The sequence below is a fragment of the Chroicocephalus ridibundus genome, chromosome 1 (genome assembly GCF_963924245.1).
Source record: "Chroicocephalus ridibundus chromosome 1, bChrRid1.1, whole genome shotgun sequence".
Lineage (NCBI taxonomy): Eukaryota > Metazoa > Chordata > Aves > Charadriiformes > Laridae > Chroicocephalus > Chroicocephalus ridibundus.
The window spans coordinates 207,312,294-207,331,347 of NC_086284.1; the positions used below are offsets into that span (position 1 = coordinate 207,312,294).

The 19,054-nt window shown below is 37.5% G+C and overlaps 1 protein-coding gene across 10 annotated transcripts in view; it reads right to left on the bottom strand.

Annotated features, from left to right (window-relative positions):
- MAGI2 (membrane associated guanylate kinase, WW and PDZ domain containing 2) overlaps positions 1-19,054 on the bottom strand; it is a 755,492-nt gene that overhangs the window by 79,736 nt on the left and 656,702 nt on the right. For 9 of the 10 annotated variants that reach the window (XM_063323526.1, XM_063323524.1, XM_063323521.1 and 6 more), the window contains 2 exons: positions 13,744-13,775; positions 8,653-8,842 (listed from right to left, as the gene is read on the bottom strand). In XM_063323526.1, the coding sequence (XP_063179596.1) occupies positions 8,653-8,842; positions 13,744-13,775 (222 nt within the window). The remainder of the gene's footprint in view (positions 1-8,652; positions 8,843-13,743; positions 13,776-19,054) is intronic. The other variant, XM_063323523.1, reaches the window with a different exon arrangement.

The following is a 19,054-nucleotide window of genomic DNA, read 5'->3' on the forward strand; positions in this document are numbered from 1 at the left end:
TTTTAAGTAAGTTAGCAGTATCTCTTTTGTAACTATGGTCAAGCAAAAGTGCCTGTCAATGGGATAGTTTCCTTTAAAGCTAATCTCGTTAAGTCTCTTCTGGTTTTTGCTCCTGAATAGGTGTCTTTGCCTTGCAGGACTTCAGTATATAGTCTCGTGGTGTTCATTATCACCTTGTAATCAACCATTCAGCATCTAGCATTTGTTTTGCTTGTAGTTTAGGAATTCACACACAGGAAACTTGGAACTGTGCTATGCTGAAGGTGTTGAATCAAGCCTCAAAGCCCTTAAACTTATGATCATCAGAAAGATAAACCTAAGTGCAGACTTGTATTTTTGGTCACTACAGCAGAGCAGTGTTCGTTTTAGGAAGAATCTGCTGTCAGCAGTCTGGGGCTGTGTGCAGTACAGGATACTTGTTATTATGTCACTGGCACTTTGTAAAATAAAACATAACCTCTAAAGAGCCGTGCTCATGTGATAGGCAAACTGTTAGCAACTAGTAGAAAACTTCAAAAGAGGAAAGAAAGATCTGCGAAGAACATTTAACATATAAGAAGGGACTTCGTAGGGCACTTAGAGAAGGAACTTAGAGATGTCTCCCGATCTAAAACGCAGAGATATAGGCAGTTCTTTTAAAACTCACACAGTTCTGGGCTCAAAGACCGTACAGAACAGAGACTGCCAAGTGAAGAGGAAGGACCACCAGGGCTGGTCCTCAGCCAAGCAGAATGCACGTCCTTCGTGCATATCCTGGTGCTTTGTATCTGCCAAGAACAAACTGATTGAACTGGTAATTTTACCGAAATACAGAGAGACTCCAGCAAGCTTTGTTTTATAAAAACCTGTCAATTAGTTTTTATAGGAAACTACCTTTACACGAGGCAATTTGTAACTTTCCATTTACTTATTATTAAATTAGTTTGGTCATTTTCTAAACTTTTACTATGTTAAAACTCCTGCCTCCACCTCTTAGGAAATTAGACGGCAGAAGGCATGTTTGGAGACGCCAGGACAAAGAGACCAGACTACCCAACACTTCTCCCACGAACAGGCATTCAAAGTGCAGAAAGTTTTAAAATGTTGACATAAGATTTCTGTATTCTCCATACGAAGCCTTTTTGGTTGAACTTCTGTGGCTGCATTGCCATGAGTAGTTGTAGTCTTTTATGTGAAATAAGAATGAAATAATTACAAAGTAGAGCTTGAATGAATAATAAAATACTTTGTAAAATTTCTGTGTTATTTTTTATAGTTCAGCTAACCTGTCCTAGAAATAAAAATCAGTGAAGTAAAACTAAGAAGCCTTCTTGAACTGCTATTTGTATATAACTGTTACTGAAATCAGCCTCTACCATGGGGTCTACTCTATGTGCTCTGGAGAATGAGTCTTGCTAAACATCAAGATTCCTTCCATATCAGATGAATGCAAGGCCAAGGTTAATTTTGCTATTAGAAGATAGAATAGTAAAAAGCTTGCACATCTGGCTTCATGTTTAATCTAAAATAAATTACACTCATGGTTTTGAAACTGAAAACTGCAAAATACTTGTGAAAACAGATAAATAATAAACAAGACCTGGGGCACAATCCTGACTTTATTGAAACAAGTGGTGAAAATACCAGACTTCTTTGCTGTCAAGGTACAGCCCTACAGTTCACCTACAACATGACACAAGAGTATTCTTATTGGCAGCAGTGGAGTCACTGGTATTCTCTGGAGGAAGAAGGATGCTGATGAAAGATAGAGATGATAATATTTATTGTCCATACTACGTTATTTTCTGGATCATACTTTGTTGAATGCTCAGTACGTTGAACACAACTAGCACTAGGAAACATTTATATTTCAGCATCTCAGTCCCAGGCATGCTTTAGGTAAACAGGAGTTTTATGAATGAGCAGAATGAATATGATCATGCTGCAACGTCCTTTCCAAAGCTGGGCAAGCAATAGTTTGAAACAGCACGTAGGCAATGCAGTTCCCATTGGTCTCATGAAGCTGTGACCAATTCTCCAATGCTTACAAGTCAGTTTTCTTAAATTATTACTTTGGCTTCTTAAGTACACTCTAACACTTTGCAGATGAAAATCTATTTGTATACCTTTTAGTAAAGTGTAAATTGTTCAAGAGAAAGAAATGCTGCATCTTTAATACCACCATCAGTTGTAAAACTGACACTTCATATTAGCATAGGTCATTTGGGACCTACTTTGCAATCCTGCAATCAAAATCACTTTACATCCACAGTACGGTGGTGATGATATTCTCATAATTCCGTTTGAAAATGCTTTTGGTTTCACTGTCAGTTCTTATAACCAACAAATCCATTTTGTCACGGCAGGTAACTCTTTCTGCAGTGATGAACAGTACAAAATTTGACACTGGTCTGCTAAAGTTCCTCTCCTTTTGTTATGTATCATCTCTTATTAAAAAAAAGGTTACATTCATTTAGTAATATAAGTTCTTAGACCTTCTTTATGCTTGGGGTAGCAATAGGTGAAAGGAAACAACAACCTGTACTGTTTGGAAATTACTTTGAGAAATTACCTTCCTATAACTCAGTTGCTCATACTGTAAGACAAGGAGTAGTTTGATGATAATACGTAATAATTAATAATTTCCCAATACTCTTATTTACTAAGTTAAACCAGGCATGTCTTACTGATACAAATGGCAGTAACTGGTGAACAGAAATATTGAAAGATATGGCAAACTGAGCTCTCACGGAAGACTTGCAACTAGAACCTAATTTTCTGAATTTATAGAGCCAAATCCTTTACCCATACAAAAAAACCCTTGATATTTTTAGAATCCTTCGGAATACTATGTATTTAATGCTATCATAGTGCTACATATATATACATATGCACATATATGTATATATATTTTTTAAAGCCCCATAACCAAAACGTGATTTTTTTTTACACTAGAGATGATCAAAAACGGGAAAAATTGTTAAGAAGCAAAATTTTTGTCAGGAAAATACTGTCAGAAAAATTTGCCGTAAGAATTATGGGGAAAATTTCTTTCATTTGTTATGACTGTAACTGCGTAGGTCTTCAGCCAACAAGCACTGACAAGAAGATTCTGCTTAGCTGTAGACTACGCCATAGACCTCCTCAGGTGATAAACAATTCAGTTCTATGCACCCCGTGTTTTTTGTTCTATGAGTATCAAATTTAGGAAACCCTGATGGCCTTAGTACCTTTCTGCAAAAATGGTATTTTCAAAGTTATGCATTATGAGTCAGTATAGTGCTGTCTGTCAAATCTTTCCTATTGCTGGTATTTTAATGCATATCTGTGCTGAATACCTGCAGTGATATTCTAGAGGTAGCCTGTGAATATTTATGGAAATGCTTGTCTGTGACCCTTAGAGAAAGCTATTCATAAATCTGCATAAGAAAAAACCCCTTATTTTATGAAGGCTAATAATGCATTATGCTAATACATTTGCTATTTACATGTTTCACAGCTGTTGGTGGACTTTGCTTTTTGGTTCTTTTCCAATTTGTCTAACTCTCTGGCACAAAATAAAATACAGTGCGTAAGACAGATCATGGATTTGAAAATAACTTGATGAATTCATGATACATGGTCAGAGGAGAAAATAAGATGGGAGATTTCGAAGCAAGGAACCTTTGTCCTTCCGCTAAAAGGTGGAACTGTAATTGTTCAGATTTCACTTTTAATGAGAGCTTATCACTAGCTTATCTCTTTCTTCCTACTGGCATTTCTGTCTCATATCACCAGTCCTGGACTACCACACTCACTAAAGGATAAATGTAACCTAATTGCTGTAAAAAAAATGTTTTATTTTACTGCTTTCTTTAGAGAAAGATAAAACCAAACTTCTATTATACATTTTATAACTGAAGAAATATAGCATTACGATTCCCAACAGCTTTGTGTCCCCTGTTTGACTAATTTCTGCCTACACAGGCCTCTGAACAAAGTTTGTTATAAACTGCATATTTACAGCAAACAGTGTTCAATATAAAATATGAGACATTAAAAAAAATTTATGAAGGCAAAAATATTAAATTCAGGAGAAGGAGTTCTGCCAATGACAGCTGCAGAACTCCAGTTACAGCCATAACATCTGGTGCATATAATGTCTTATAATTTTTTTCATTAATAGGACATTCCTGGTCTGATGTTCCATATTCTAGTTCCTGTATCTAACTTCCATGATTATCAGCAGAATCACACTGTTCCTTACACTCTAAGAATTTTCATAAGGAGAAAGGAGGTAAAGGATTTGCCTTTAAGATGTGTGAGATTTATAGCGGGATGGAAAAAAGGAAAAAGAACTTAGTTATTTGAGCAGGTTTTCTCCTCTGTTTCTGAGTTTTGCAAAATAATGTTTACAGCAGAAAGCTGGGTAGATTCTTTTTACCAGGGAGAAGAAATCAGTGGGAGAAAAACCCCAACACCACCCCAAAAGAACAGCAGAGAGAAGTGGAAATGTAGTGCAGAAAGAGAAAGAAAGAAGAAAACAATTTCCCTTCTACTTTTATGCAGCTGTTTGGGATGATGTTTTTGGAAACACTTTATGCTGCTTTTTGGTTCCTTGGAGCTTTTGAGTGCGGTTGACGGGTGGCAGCAGAGGCAGGTGACAGGTAACAGGTAAGAGCTGACATGTAACAGCTAACGTGTGACAATTTTCCAAGGAGCTATGACTTACAAAATAAAGTTGCACTCCACTTTTGTACTTATGGGTCATCTGATTTGTCTCAAAGCTCTATTGTTAGAACTGCCTCTACAAAACCGCTTCCAGTGGGGAAGCTGTAGTACTTTGTAATTCATATGTGATCATTAAAAACTGAAATCTCCCTATCGCACAAGGTCATGCAGGTCCTTCACACGCCTAAGGTGGAAAAAACATTCCTGTAGAATGAAAATCATCCTTTTTCATGGAGACTTCCTGCTTGAAGCCCTTCTCGCTATCATTAGGTAGGGACAAGCACACCTAGCAGCTAGAGCAAATGCTTGTGAATCAGGCTCCTTGGGTCTAGCTCTTGTTCTGCTTCGAGTGACGCCGCTTGTGCTCCTCAGAGAACTACGCTGTGATGCACAACTTGCTGAGCTCTCTGATAGGGAAGCAGAAGGCTTTGATGAGGTCCTGGTGAGCACTGACTGTGGTGAGATCCTCTGATAAGAGGCTCTGTAGAAATTCAGAGCTATGGCAGTACGAAAATGAACTGTTTAGTAGCAGAGTCTCACTGTGAGAGAAACAAAAACCTAACACTATCTCCTTCTTTTTGCGTTTTCCAGGTCATGATTGTTCGCTTCTTTGCACTATTATTAGAAGATGAACCTCCTTCTTTTCCGGTCTTGCCAGGAGATAAGGCAAACTTGCTTTCAGATAAGAAGTGCTTAAAAAACCCAAAGTAGCTGAACTTTTCCTGTGCACTTTAAGTTTATGTCTTCACCGAAGATAACCAACCTGACACAGCCATATGGCAGGAAACTAAGTGTGTATTATCTTGAAACTCTCCCTCCCATATACTCAATTTAGATGACAATTTCTTGCCTCAGTAATGGATTTCCTGCCTGTTGTTTCTCTCATTTCAGGAAACACTAGCACTATGTAGAGAATAAAAGCAATCAAAGGCTTGACAAATTGAATTTGCTAAAATTTGTGCTTATGGCATTCAAGAAAAAAAAGCGTCAGGGAGAACAGAGATGTTTGGAGGCAGTTATTTTTGACCAAGGGATATGAATGAATGCAGAAGAGGTCTGGCTGGCAACTGTGGAACCAAGGCTTGGAGAAAATATTCAAAGGATACCAGTGTCAGAAGAGAACAGATTAAAGCTTCCAGGATTAGCTGGAAGATCAGGACACTGCTGGAAATCTGGGAGGAGTGGTTACTGAGCTCTTGCTTTTCATTCCACACTTCCTTGTTTTGGGCCTAAGAGCTTTGTAATTTTTAGTTCCTATTTTGCTAGGTAGCTGGCTGAAAAAGGCTTCTGTACAATTTCTCGTTCCTTCTGGGACACAACTCAAGTGCAATTTAACAATTTAAACACAGTAGCATATGCTCCTGAACGCAGAAGGTTATATCAGTAGAAGATCGGAGTTCATGTTGGACAAAGAAGTACGCAGAAAACCTGTAGAAGGCACCCTGAATCACTGCATTCTTCTATTGAGTGGTGTAATATATCATCTTTTGGTGTAATATATCATCTTTTGGGGTGCAATCCAGTCTTTGTAGTTGACATCAGATATATATTCTCACAATTTTATGAAGGGCAAACATAGATTGAGCCTATTTGCTTTCATTAATATTTAGGGCAATTCTGTAAATACAGAACTCTTCATAGTGGGGGATCAAGATGAAACAAGGTGCCGTATAAATATGTATCCCATATATACATATGGCATGTATAACTTTTTCTTAATTGTCTTACAAAGACAATTTGTTTCAATGCAGGAAGTCTGTAATCTGCACTTTTCCACTCTTGGCTCGATGGCTTTAACTACAAAAGATGGTTCTGACTCTGATGAATGGAAAGTGCAGATTTTTGCTAAAATACTTCACCTCTAGAAATTACCCATATGGGAAATAATTATTTGCTATGGGTTTTCCTTTCCTTAAAGCAGTATATGAAGGCAAGAGTGTTTTCAGTAGAGGTGCTGAACTACACAAAATCCTTGTTAACTACGGAATTGTTTCTTTTTCTTTTAATTTCTCTTTATAGTCACAAATCCCAGCACTTTGGGGAATAGCAGTTCAGCTCTAGTAAATCTTTTTATTTGTCACTCTAGTCCTTACTGCACGCAGGGAAGAGAAAGAGGAGAAGGAGAAAGAAAGAGGAAGAGAAAAAGAGAGAGAAAGAGGAAGAGGAAGAGGAAGAGAAAGAGAAAGAGAAAGAGGAGAGAACTATTTCCAAACTTTGCTCAAATCTAGTCCTATTTCTTTCAAACCTCTTTGGCCTGCTCCACACTGTATCCTGATCCATACTTCAAAGAGTTTTAAAGTTTCAAAATTATAGCCACTGTTTTTACATTGTCTTGAGTACCCTGTCTGATCAAGAATTACATCCGCAGGCCAGGAACTTGCTACATTAATAAATAATGCTTATTATATTAATATAGCATGGGTATACGGTGTTTGTAAATTCACTGGCAAGCTCAGTTCCTATGCCTATGTTTATAATTGTAGATAAAATACTTTTTATAGAGGGTCTAGCGTAAGTTCTCAAATTGATCTTTAGGGGGGATAAGATATCTGGTGTTGCTGAAAAAGGTCAGCAATTTATTTAAGTACTTAAATTTAAACTCAGGATCTTAATTTCAAGCACCTCTTAAATAAATAAATAAAAACCAACGAACCAAACAAAAAACACCCCACCCCCCAAAAAAAAGATCTGGACTATGGAAAGTGAGATTCATGGTGACAATCTTTACTGAAAGATGTTCCACTAAATGGACCAGGGTGGCACAAGATGGTGGCACTGGCCATAACGACAAAGAATCGAGGAATATGAGATGCAATTTAGAGATTAGGTTAGAGTTGATGTAAAACAGACCCTGCTGTTCTTCCAGCGTATTTATCCTGCTGGGGACTGGAAATACCAAAACCTAACAGGAGATGCTGATGCTGTAACTAAAGTATAAGTGCCAAGGCAAACAAAAGTGTCACCAACCCAGTGTTTGGGGCAATAACCTATTTACCTCAGACTATCCCTTTGCATGCTGGAGGAATTTGTACAGTCCAGATTATGGATCATGATAGTTTAGGTTTATCCCTATGTCTCAGGGCCCAACTAATATTAATGGGCTAATCTGGAGCAGCTGCAGTGCAATATTTTATGTGTAATTTATAACGTAATTTGATCTATAGGCTAAAGTAATTTATAAAATGAATTGAAAGGTGGCATGTGCAAGTAATAACTGCTATGAAAAAGCTTTCAGAAAAAAAATAAACTATTTTGAAGCTTTGATTTTAATTAGCGCAAAAGCTCAGGACAATTTAGTTTAACATTTTTAGCTAAAATGTTTTTAAGATAAGGAGTAAATAAATTTAACCCCTTTTACCCTTGTTGTGAAAAATAAGTGGTATGTCCCTCAAAAGCATGACAAATAAAAACAACATGGGAATCTTGATGGCTCAGTTCTGTTTTGTACAGATCTTCAAATAGTACTTATTAGTGTTACAGGTTTCTCTCTAACTACCAAGGACAACGTGAAAACTTGAAAAATTCATTTTTATAAAAAACAAATAAATCTGAAATTGAAGACATTTCAAATAAAAATAAACTTCATTTGAAAATGAAAGTAACTGAAATGATTTTGTGTTGATAAATTCACATCCTCCTATTGGTTAACTATGAAGAAAAATAGCACAGCAAAACGTGGTGGCTTATGTGTTGTTCACTAAGGATTTAACAATCAAAACGAGGAGAGCAAAAATATAAGGAAAAAAACTTATGAAAGTCATACTTCAGAATCTAGACAAGATCTAGGAAAATATCTATGTGTAGAATTTTTGAATAATTTATAATGTTCTCTGTTAACTGGGATTATAGTTGTTTTCTTTAAATTGCAAAAGATAATGATAGAAAATTGTCAGCAGTGATGCATTGATAGGCAAAAGCTTAAAATATTAAACGGTCAGCAGGGTGAACAGGGCTTTCACTTACGCCTACTTTCATAAATAGCTCTTGATTTCTCATACAGCTCATACGGGTCAGGTTTTCGTGGATCAAAGGCCTCTGTTGAATCGGGAAATGAACTCCTGTGAAGAGTGGGTGGATAGGGAATATTCTGTGGCATAGCTGGGGCAGACAGGCTTGTTTGAGGGCTGCCTTGATTCTCCCATCGTTCCATCATCTGGAATAAAAGCACACAGAGAATAAAGATGAAGTTTTGCAAAAACCGTGATTTCCACAATGAGATTAAACACAGTGATTTCAGTTAAAGATGCATTTTGTAAAATTAGCAAATCCCTTTGCTGTCTTTTGAGATGAAAGGTGTGTGTTGTGCTTTTTATAAAATTACTTGGTTGAATTTAGTTGTTAATTTGTTGCTCATGGGAAGATGTGATCTTTCTCAGGTAGTGTGATCCCATGTGGATTAGGGCCCAGCATTACCCCTCAGGCATGTTGAGTGCCTCTCAGAGAATCCACTGAATTATTGGAAGTTATTCTGCTAAAGGTGGAATCTGTGGGTCTGTGAAGATACAATTATCAGATTCATCAAAATACATAACTGAAAGTAGTGCTTAACAAAGAAGTGTCCAGACTGGGTAGCAAGTGAATGATCTTAATGCTATATCTTTTGAGAATGCATGGAAATAGCTAGCTGCCCAGGGAGAAGCAGATTACTGCAACTGTGAGCAGAATTTAAAGCTTCAATTGAAGAAAAAAAAAAACAAAACCAAAGGGAAAATTATTACAGCAGGTATTTGAGTATCTAGTGATAGTCGAATGTTCAATGATAAGATATAGAACATGGTAAAAGAAAAATGGGCATTAGTCTGACGCAGTCTTTTTCATTTCTTAGTGTTTCTTTCTTATATCAAAAATGACACTGGTATCATCCAACCAAACTCCCAAGCACAGGATAAGTTTTTCAACTCTTCCATTTACAGGAGAGAAGTACATATCAAAGTATCGTCTAAGCATGGAAGCCACCTCAATCCATGTTTTCTCCAAGACTGCCCTCAGTGGTCACACAAGTACATACAAGCCAGAAGGGAGATAACATGATAGACTGTGCGATAGAAGACTTGGGGATCTGCATTTTTCTTTTTGAAGGAGTTGAATACTAATTAAATTGCATTAGCATTGCATTAGCACATACATTTGAAAAGACTAAGTTAAACAAAACACAAATGTTTATCCCAGAAAATGAATATTTGGCTTTTCCTGTGACCCCTCCTGAAGCAAAGGGTGATAAAGCCCCCAGAACAGTGTATTCTCGCACATAAGCCAACAATCAGTTAATTATGCAAAAAATGACTTTTGGAAACCAGCTGAACTGTAATTAAGTGCCACCGACTTCTGGTGTTGAATCAGCAGTGCCTTATCAAAGATGATTGCAAGTTTAGAGCAAGTTTGCTCTGCAAATTCTCTGATTATTGTTTGCCTTTAGTTTCTCAGGTTCAGAAGGTGTTTGGCCCAGCAGGTAGGCTTTGCTCTCTATTATGATGATTAACAGTATCAGACTTTTCCCACATCAAGTATGTGTGGACTACAGATGTTTTAGAGTCCTCCTGGAGAACATGCTGAGTAACTATCACTCTGTGCATCCCAAGTGATCTGAGGCTTCATACTTCAAAAATAAACAGAATAGGGATATTGGCCATTTTAAGTTGTTGAGGACCTCATTATTTATTCAGAGTAGTGTTATAATTCAAGCTATGCTTCTGTCAGGGTTTCAGCAGTAAGTAGGGCTGGTTCATTGGAAACAATGAAGAAAAGGAATATCTAGGTATCTCAGTCAATCATAGGATGAATCTCATGCATTAGTGTGTGTGGGGTATGATACTTAATTAGAGAAAGTGAAGTATTAGTGCTATGAAGTGCTAGTGATGAAGATATGTGATACTGTATTCAATTTTGCCGATGTTGTTCAAGAAAGACACATTTATTTTTCGTCAGATAGATACAGAAGACGGCAACTAGGATGTGATATAAGAGGACACTATAGGTATGTAGATCCTGTGTAATACAGTGACACACGGAGATACCCAAGTTATCGAAATAGCTTAGGAACAGGAAAGTACCTAGGGTACCTTCAGGTACCCTTCATACCAAGATAAATTTATCTCCTGTTTTGAGTAAATTAGCCAATTGGCAAGTCACATGAGCATCACAATAATCCTTCTGATAGCCCTTCTGGGTCTAGAGGAATTACTCCCGTATATATAAACATATATAGAGCATAGCGTTGTATCATGGAAGTGTAAAATCAAAGGTCTCCAGAAATAAACCCATTATGAAACTCATGTCTAAATAGAAAAGGAGAACTGGGCTTAATCTAAGTTTCTTATGTTCAGGGAAAATAATGGAAAATTATCTTTCGGTTTTGCCTTCAGTGAGGAATCTGAAAAAGAGTCTAAGACAGTGAAACTGAACTATCCATCGTATAGCTATGAAGCAGAAAGACATGTGGGGCCCTGTCTATCTAGAAGTGAATGATTTCTTATTTCCTGGACAGTACCAGAGAAATAGAACACTTACCTCTTTCAAAATGTGAAACTGAATAGAATTAAAGTATTTAAAGAAAGCTTTAAAAAGAGAAAGGAAAATATAATTATCTTTGATGAGCAAACTTTTCCTCGGAGAAAGGACAAGAAATTGAAGATCAGTTGATGAAGCCCCACTGAGTCCCATATGTCTAATTCTTGCTTGCTGGTTAGCGCTAAATCTTTAAGCGTGAAGTTAAAAACCTAGCAAAACAGATAAACACAAGGGGAACTATACCTCCCAATCCCGTATCAATTAGCTAAATAGTTACATAGTGTTTTGCAATGATGTGAGTTATCACAATGCTAGCTCACAGATAAAGGTGCTCTTAGAAAAGAGTAAGCATGGTATTGGGTGTGCTGTGCCACATCTAAGCTGGGTAGTGGTTTGGTGGCATCGCTCAAGTTCATTTTGCACCAATCAAATTGTATCACATATGTTATACAGAATATATGCACTATATGGATAGAAATCACAGGAAATTTCTGTCAGCGTAGGTTACTCAGGGACGTTGGGCGCACTAGGATGCAGTGCACGCCATCCTTAGCCTCTGCCCCAGGGAGAAGAGCTTGTCTCTTTCCCCTCTTTCAGCCAATGGCCCGTGGTCCCCTTTTTGCTTTAAAGAATGGTGGGTGTTTCTCTCCAGTGCAGCCAGAGAGGCAAAGGGGCAGCAGTAGTCACCCAAGCAGAAAAGAAACGTGGTTTTGGGCCACCTACAGTTTTTCCTTCCTGTTACACACCTACAGGCTGGGCTGTGGTGTTGGGAAGGTTTTCCAGACCTCTGGGTGCTGGCCCTACTGCTCCAGACTGCCTCAGACTCTCAGTGCTTCAGAGGCACTTGGTTGCAATCTTATCTTCATGTCATGGGCACTAGAAATTTATGTCTGATTACTTCTCTAGTTAAAATGGTGACAGACAGAGGAATGCACACCATCTCAACCTGGTTAATCATTTGTAAACTCTCTTTCTGAGGCTAGCCCCAAATAGGCTAGCTGTGTATGGTTAGCCTGCATGCCGGCATGTTATCTGCACACAACAGTGCGGTATTTTTCTGTGAGCCCTGGTTTCCTCAGACTATTGCGTGAAAAACTGCATCACTCAAGTTGCTTCTCTAGATTATGACTGTTGGCAAATGCTACTTGAGTATGAACTACTACACTGTTTATATAACAAAGTGCAGACAATCATTAACAATATGCTGATATTTGTATATTTGGTACGTATGTAAAGAGGGTGAGCACTGACGGTGGGAGGTCTTTGAATTTGGATCTTTAACAAGTTCCAAGTTCTCTATTTCATCACCTAGGATTAAAAGTTGAATGTCCCACTCAGACAGGAACCTTAAACTGGTGAGATCAAGCTAGCCCTTAATAGTCAGATTTATTTTCACAAACGTCCTGCTACTAAAGTGAATAAACAAACGTATGCAATACTTATTCCAATGTATTGCATTCTTCCTCTCACCTTTTACAAAAAAACCACTACAAGATGAAGCAGTCTGATGGAGTTGCATCAATTGATTAATTAATTGCTATTTGTATGTGACAGGCTACAAAAATTATCTTGGTATGCATTAACCATGATCCATTATGAGATGTGAAGTCGTCCAGATTCAACATAAGCCCCCCCCTCCCCGCAACAAAAATAAGACAGTTATAAATACTTCATATGATATTGGTATTGTTATTTCTATTGCTCTTAGAAGCCTCCAGGCAGAGGCAGGCTTCTTTTATCCTCTACACACCTCTGATGAGAGATAAGCACTATTTTAAGGTCATTACAATCTGTGTGAAAAAAGCCAAATTGAAAAAAAAAACCAAACCACAACAAAACAACAAACCACAAAACAAACCAGAAAACCTAAAATAGCAGCCTATGATTTCTTTTTACACTGTGAATGTGTCACAATTTCAAAAAATGATACAATGTGGTGTCAACAGAATAAATGCAGTAGTTGCTTACAACCTTACAGTAGGAAATCTCTTCAGACCTTGGGATTTAATGTCAAAATCATAGAAACAGAGAGATGTTGGTTAGAAGGCACCTCAGTAAGTTATTGAGTCCAAGCTCTCACGTAAAGTGTGACTATTTCCAGCTCTAGATCTACTAATGCAAGAAAGAATAAGAATCGCTTTGAGGATGTTAAGTTCAAACCACTTGTAAACCAGAAAAAGTGCATGTTGTCCATTTCAAAGAGATCGCCAACAGAAGGCCAACTAGACTGGCCTCACTGCTGGGGCCTTCTGCTGCCTTCTTCTCCAGATCCCTCATTTTTGAGCCACTGCATTTCTCGTTCTTGACACCCATCTTTACATCGAGATGTTTCTTTCTCCAGACCACTGCTGTCAGACTCCAAGTCAACAGATCTGCAGAGCTTATCAGTGAGGCCACCCCTGATGCTGTCTCACCTACAGCTGGGGCACTGCTGAGAGGTGTCTCATGAGCTGGGAACAGGAGGGTTAGATGAAGGTCTACAGATATTTGCTTTGAATGATAGTCATCTTATGAACTCACTGTGTATAATTTGGAAAGGGAACTTACAGGCTTTGGAGTTTTCCATGGAGAAAAGAAACCTGAAATAAACAAAAAATAACGTTAGCAGATTTTTCTGATGCATAAAGAGTGGAGGCTAAGTGGTGCCTATGCTCCCATTCTCATTCAGGTCTGCAGATAATATTGATATATATGAGAATTCTCTACACACAAGGGGTGAAAACACAAACCACAGGGGATAATTTCTAAGAAAAAATATATGCAAATATATATATATACACACACATATATATATATGCACGTGGAGCTATTAAGATCATTGCCATATTTTACAAACAGCATGGGATTATGTTGAAATTAAAAGAACTAAACAAAAGGTCTTCCAATTGTCTTGGTGGACATTGGATAAGACACCAAATGACCTGGTATTGATGTGTCAAATGCAGTCGCACCTTTAAGAAGAAGCAATTCAGAGCATCCCATCAACAAAACCTAATAACACAAGAGATTTTTAGAAGAAAAGCCTGGAGAAAAACAGCTGTTTAATCAGTATAGAGAAGGTAGCAAAGTTTTGGGAACATTGTTTGTTTGATACTGTCCTGTTTTTTTGTCATAGTTAGCTAGTGGTCCGACACGACTGCCTCTTCTACACAACTAGTTATCTCCTTTTCCTTGGTTACTGGCTGACTGATAACTTGCTTTAGTGACTTTCATAGATTTCAACTATTGTAGCTTACAAATGTTTAAATCTCCACATACGTCCTTTTCATAAAAGAAGATCATTTGAAAAAGTCATTGTAAACGCTGTTTTATCTTACACAGCACAATGTTACAAAACTTACAAAATATTAAATAAAAATAAGAATCTCAAAGGATACTGGGTCACATTTTTAAAAAATACCAGCTTTTTGCATAGCTTTCATTAAATAACTCATTCTCAGTTAATAACAGGTAAAAAAAGAGAAAAGTCTGTGGACCTGCCTAAGTAAGATTAAAAGCTAATAACAAAGGGATCATTTGTTTTGTCAGAAACACAAATGGGGCTTAAATTGAGACATCTAATAGGAAGGCTGCTCTTTCATTCAAAAATGAATTAAGCTGGAAGAGTAGTGCTGACTTTAATTATTTCTTTTTTCTGAAGTGAGTCTGAAAAATAATTTAAATCACAAGAACACTAGGGAAAGTATCTTTCTACAGACAAATCACAACAGGAATTATATTTGTACATAGTATTGAAGGTTCCCAGAATTCTGTGATAATGAGGTAATTTCTTCTGCTGTGATACCTAATTCATTTTGACTGAAAAAATCTTGGAGCAAAAAAACCACTTGAGCCTTTTGCAGAGAAACCCTGGCTGTTCTGTAATGCTGATGTAGACGCCGATAGCACTTTTAAACAAAAAGTATATTGGGAAAATTAATCCTTGGAAGTTTTATATTTACTGACTCTACAGTGTTCGGGTAAAAATTGCTTTATTAACAAGTAAGAGATTTCTTTCTATCTGCAAATTCAAGCTGAGATAACAGGCATCCTGTATAGATCTGGCTTATACATCACCTTCAGTATCAAAGATTCTGTAGTAGAAACTTAGTCAATAACTTCTTGGATGGCAGATGGCTACCTTTCTATTACCTGCTATTTTTCTGTACAGCTAATAAGTCTGAAAGTTAAAAAAGCATTTTCTCCCTTCAAGCTAAGGATAAAGCTTGAAACTGGCAAGGAGGTTTGCTGAAAGGTAGCTCAAATCAATTCCCTACACAGATTTGGTGTTTGGGAAAAATTGGTAGAGGGCAACACTCCCTCCCCACTGGTACTGGTGCATCTCCCAGCAGTCATTGGCAGCAAAAATTGCTCCAGGTAAAACTGAAATGCCATTTTTAACCTGTTTATTTACTGTGTCCACCTAAAAATATATTTTGCTGGAGTTATCAGAATTTTTTACTTTCAATTATTAATAAATAAAAAAAGCCTCAACTAAAAAAGTTCTATTGTTCACCCAAACAAGGAGAACACAGACTTATATTTAGCTTGGAGGCTAAGGGCACAGACTGCAACATACAAATGACAACATCTCTACACTCAAAACAAATAAAAGGCAATATTTATTCACACAGCATGAAATTATGTTAAGAAAACTAATGGATAAAGGATGCCATGGAAGTAAAAGACTCAAAGCAAGATTTTAAAAAAGTATTGGATATCCATATGTGTACAAAAGCATGTTAGAAGGTAAAATGTCTAAAGGTAACAAACATTGGAACTGATAATAAAATCCAAACTTCACATTTAAATACAGGTATTATATCAAGACCTCATGTAAACCGAGGTGTCCTCTCACCTATGTCAAAGACTAGATGCTACATTAAATACATGAAGGTCTAGTTCCATAAAGCAAACCCTATCTTCTATCTTTCACGTATTTCACGGCAATATTAAATTTGCCTCACGTAACATCTGTATTCTCAGCCAAATTAAATACACTTTTTCTCAATCTAAACACAACTGCCCTTTAGACAATGCATGGCTTTATCAGTTTTTGAACATAAGCCTGATTATGGATAATTGTTGTGAAGCAAACAGGTACAGAATCGTCGCTGGTATTTAGATGCACGCAACCATTGCTGCAAATTCAAGAATTCAAGAGAACAGTGCACATGTAGCACGTGGTAAGTGTAACAGAAACTTCACGTGAAAAAGCATAAAGGCAAAATGCACTTCCCTGTGTAGTCTGAATGCCCCCTTCTACCTGTGTCGAGTATGCACTGAACACACATTATTAAGATATATTCTTCAGGTCAGCTTCTGAGCTTTTCTACCTGTAGACGACTTGGTCCCATACTTCTGCAGAACAATATTTAAAGTTGAGCGTTGGCCTTCTGCAGCCACTTCTACAGTTGGCAATGAGAAGCAGTGGGCTTTCACTTAGTTTGACCTCACTTCACAACACCACATTTTTCCCTTGATTTTCTGGCACTTGCTCGTTACCTGCTGTGAGTTTTTCCACCAGAGACTGTGGGGCCCCACTGCACGACAGCCCCCAGCAGGCTGGCATCCATTCAGTGTTGATTTAGAGGCAAGACTGGAATTTGTTCTCCAAAGAGTGCAACTTTCCACTTTTGCTGAGTATTAATACAGTACTAATGCTGATTTACCTCTTGATCAACTCATGTCTAACTGGGCACACATACTGGGTAAGCTCTTATAACCTCCTTATCCCACGCCCAGATTTCCACTTCTCCCACCCTAAACTCCCAACCCCCTACTGTCCAACTGGTGATGTCTTCTATGAAAACCTGAGTGGTTGAGAATATTTTGTATATATACATATATTGCTATTACTACATATATATATACCACCCCCCTATTCACATACAGTTTTAAAATTTGAAATAATAAAAGCCAGCTTAGATCCACCTAAAAATACTTCATGCAGCCTGTTCTTCCCATGAGTGGCTTTCTCCTCACCCATGCACCTGACAGCCTTCCCTTCTCCTAACAGCTTCACCACATAAGTTGTGGCTCCCCTTTTGAAGACTGCCTTTTCTTACTATTCATTTTAAATAAGTCTTTATTAATGCTCCTTGTGAAGGCAGCAGTACAGGTCTGAATTAATTTTGGAAAGAAAATTACTGGCTTCTGTAAAAAAAAAGCAACCACCACCACTCGGCTAGATGCTAGCAGGAAAATACTACGGTCACCACCTAGTGTAATGTAATGTAACATAACGTGTAAGCATGTGAGGATAAAATATGTAACCTCATATACTTCTCCAGTGCTAGTTTTGTGAATACAATGATTTATTTTCTCAGTGTTGACCACTTACACTGTAATAAGGTACAGCAGCTGGTGGCCAACACTTTTATTGAAATTTTAATTCTTTCATTTTAAATAAATAAGCTGAGGTACAGTAACACCCATATGGTTTTTAAAAATCAGAATTACATTTTCTCATAAAGTAGTGTTAGAAAAATTATTTTTGACATTGCTTTTTAAATTATATTTACCACCTTCCAAAATGAACTTCCCTGGAAATCAGAGTTGTGATGGTTTCTATGTTGTAACTTCACTAAAAAACACCAGTAACAGAAAACAAATTTTGGATTCAAATGTATTTGGGGGAACAAAAAAGATATTTTTTTTTTTCTTTTTTCAGATCAAGGGAAATTCCAGCTTCAGCTTACTGTACTTCTCCTTTGCGATGAAGATATCCTATAACAAAAGACAAATCACATCACACTCGTTGTACCTATTTCTTCTTATATACAAATTTAAGTATGCTTTTTTCATGAAACACGCTTACAGATTTCACATGCTTTACACTTCAGCCAGTATTTATTGTTGGAAAGTTTAGTTTTCTAGAAGCAGCTTATCAGATAGGACGTATCACTTGCAAGACAGTCCTGATTTGTTTATTATTCTTTTTTCAGCAAAAACCCTGTATTTGGCATATTCCTTAATGTCAGTAATACAAAACCAGCCTTTGATTATTAGACTGCTGCCATGTGCACGCTTTTTGCTACATTTCCATCTCCATTATTTTGTTCCATTAGACAAACCATTTACCCCACCGTTTTGTATTTATTCCTGGAAGTTCTTAAAACCTTGTATAATCTCAAGTAACTAATGTCGATGTTGCCAAAGCACAGGACCTTTAATGGTGTTTACCTCTGTGGCAGACGTGTATGTATAATTAAACTGAAGCCCGGGAACAGTTTGATTTCTGCAGTGACGGCATGTGGTAGTGCTGCAGGGAGGAACTCAACAGCGTCAAAGATAAAGCCTTTTCATCCAAAGCAATGTTCAGGCACGTCAACTTCCCTCCACATCGCTTGTCGCACCGATGATACAGCAAGTGTTTTGCCCATTAGCTTTCGCTTGGATTTTTTTTCTTTTTTTCTTTTTTTTCTTGTTTTGTGTGTGTGTGTGTGTGTGCTATAAAATCCTTGCTGCATATGGCTTCCTGAGCAAAGCTGTCCTAAGCACTGCACAGACCTTTCTCACGTAGTTGCTTGTAAGTCAATGAACAGATGGCTGATGAGCACTCCCAGAGCATTAACTGACTCCATGGGCATCTTATCAATGTCCATGTGACAACACTTCACTTCAGCAAAAGTTTGCCTTTCTAGAAAAGTTACTATACACATTTACTGTAGCAGTAGACGTTTTGGGTTTTTTTGTACATTTTCTTTCTCTTACTGGGATCCCTGAGATGTCTATCAGTTGCCTACACTTGGGCCTCAGTTCCAGAGGTGTCAAATACCCATTAACTTCAAATGGATGTGACCATGGAGAACTCTGAGAGTTCAGACTCATGGTGTACACCGTTAGCAGGATGCAGGGAACTGTTTCTTACCATTCA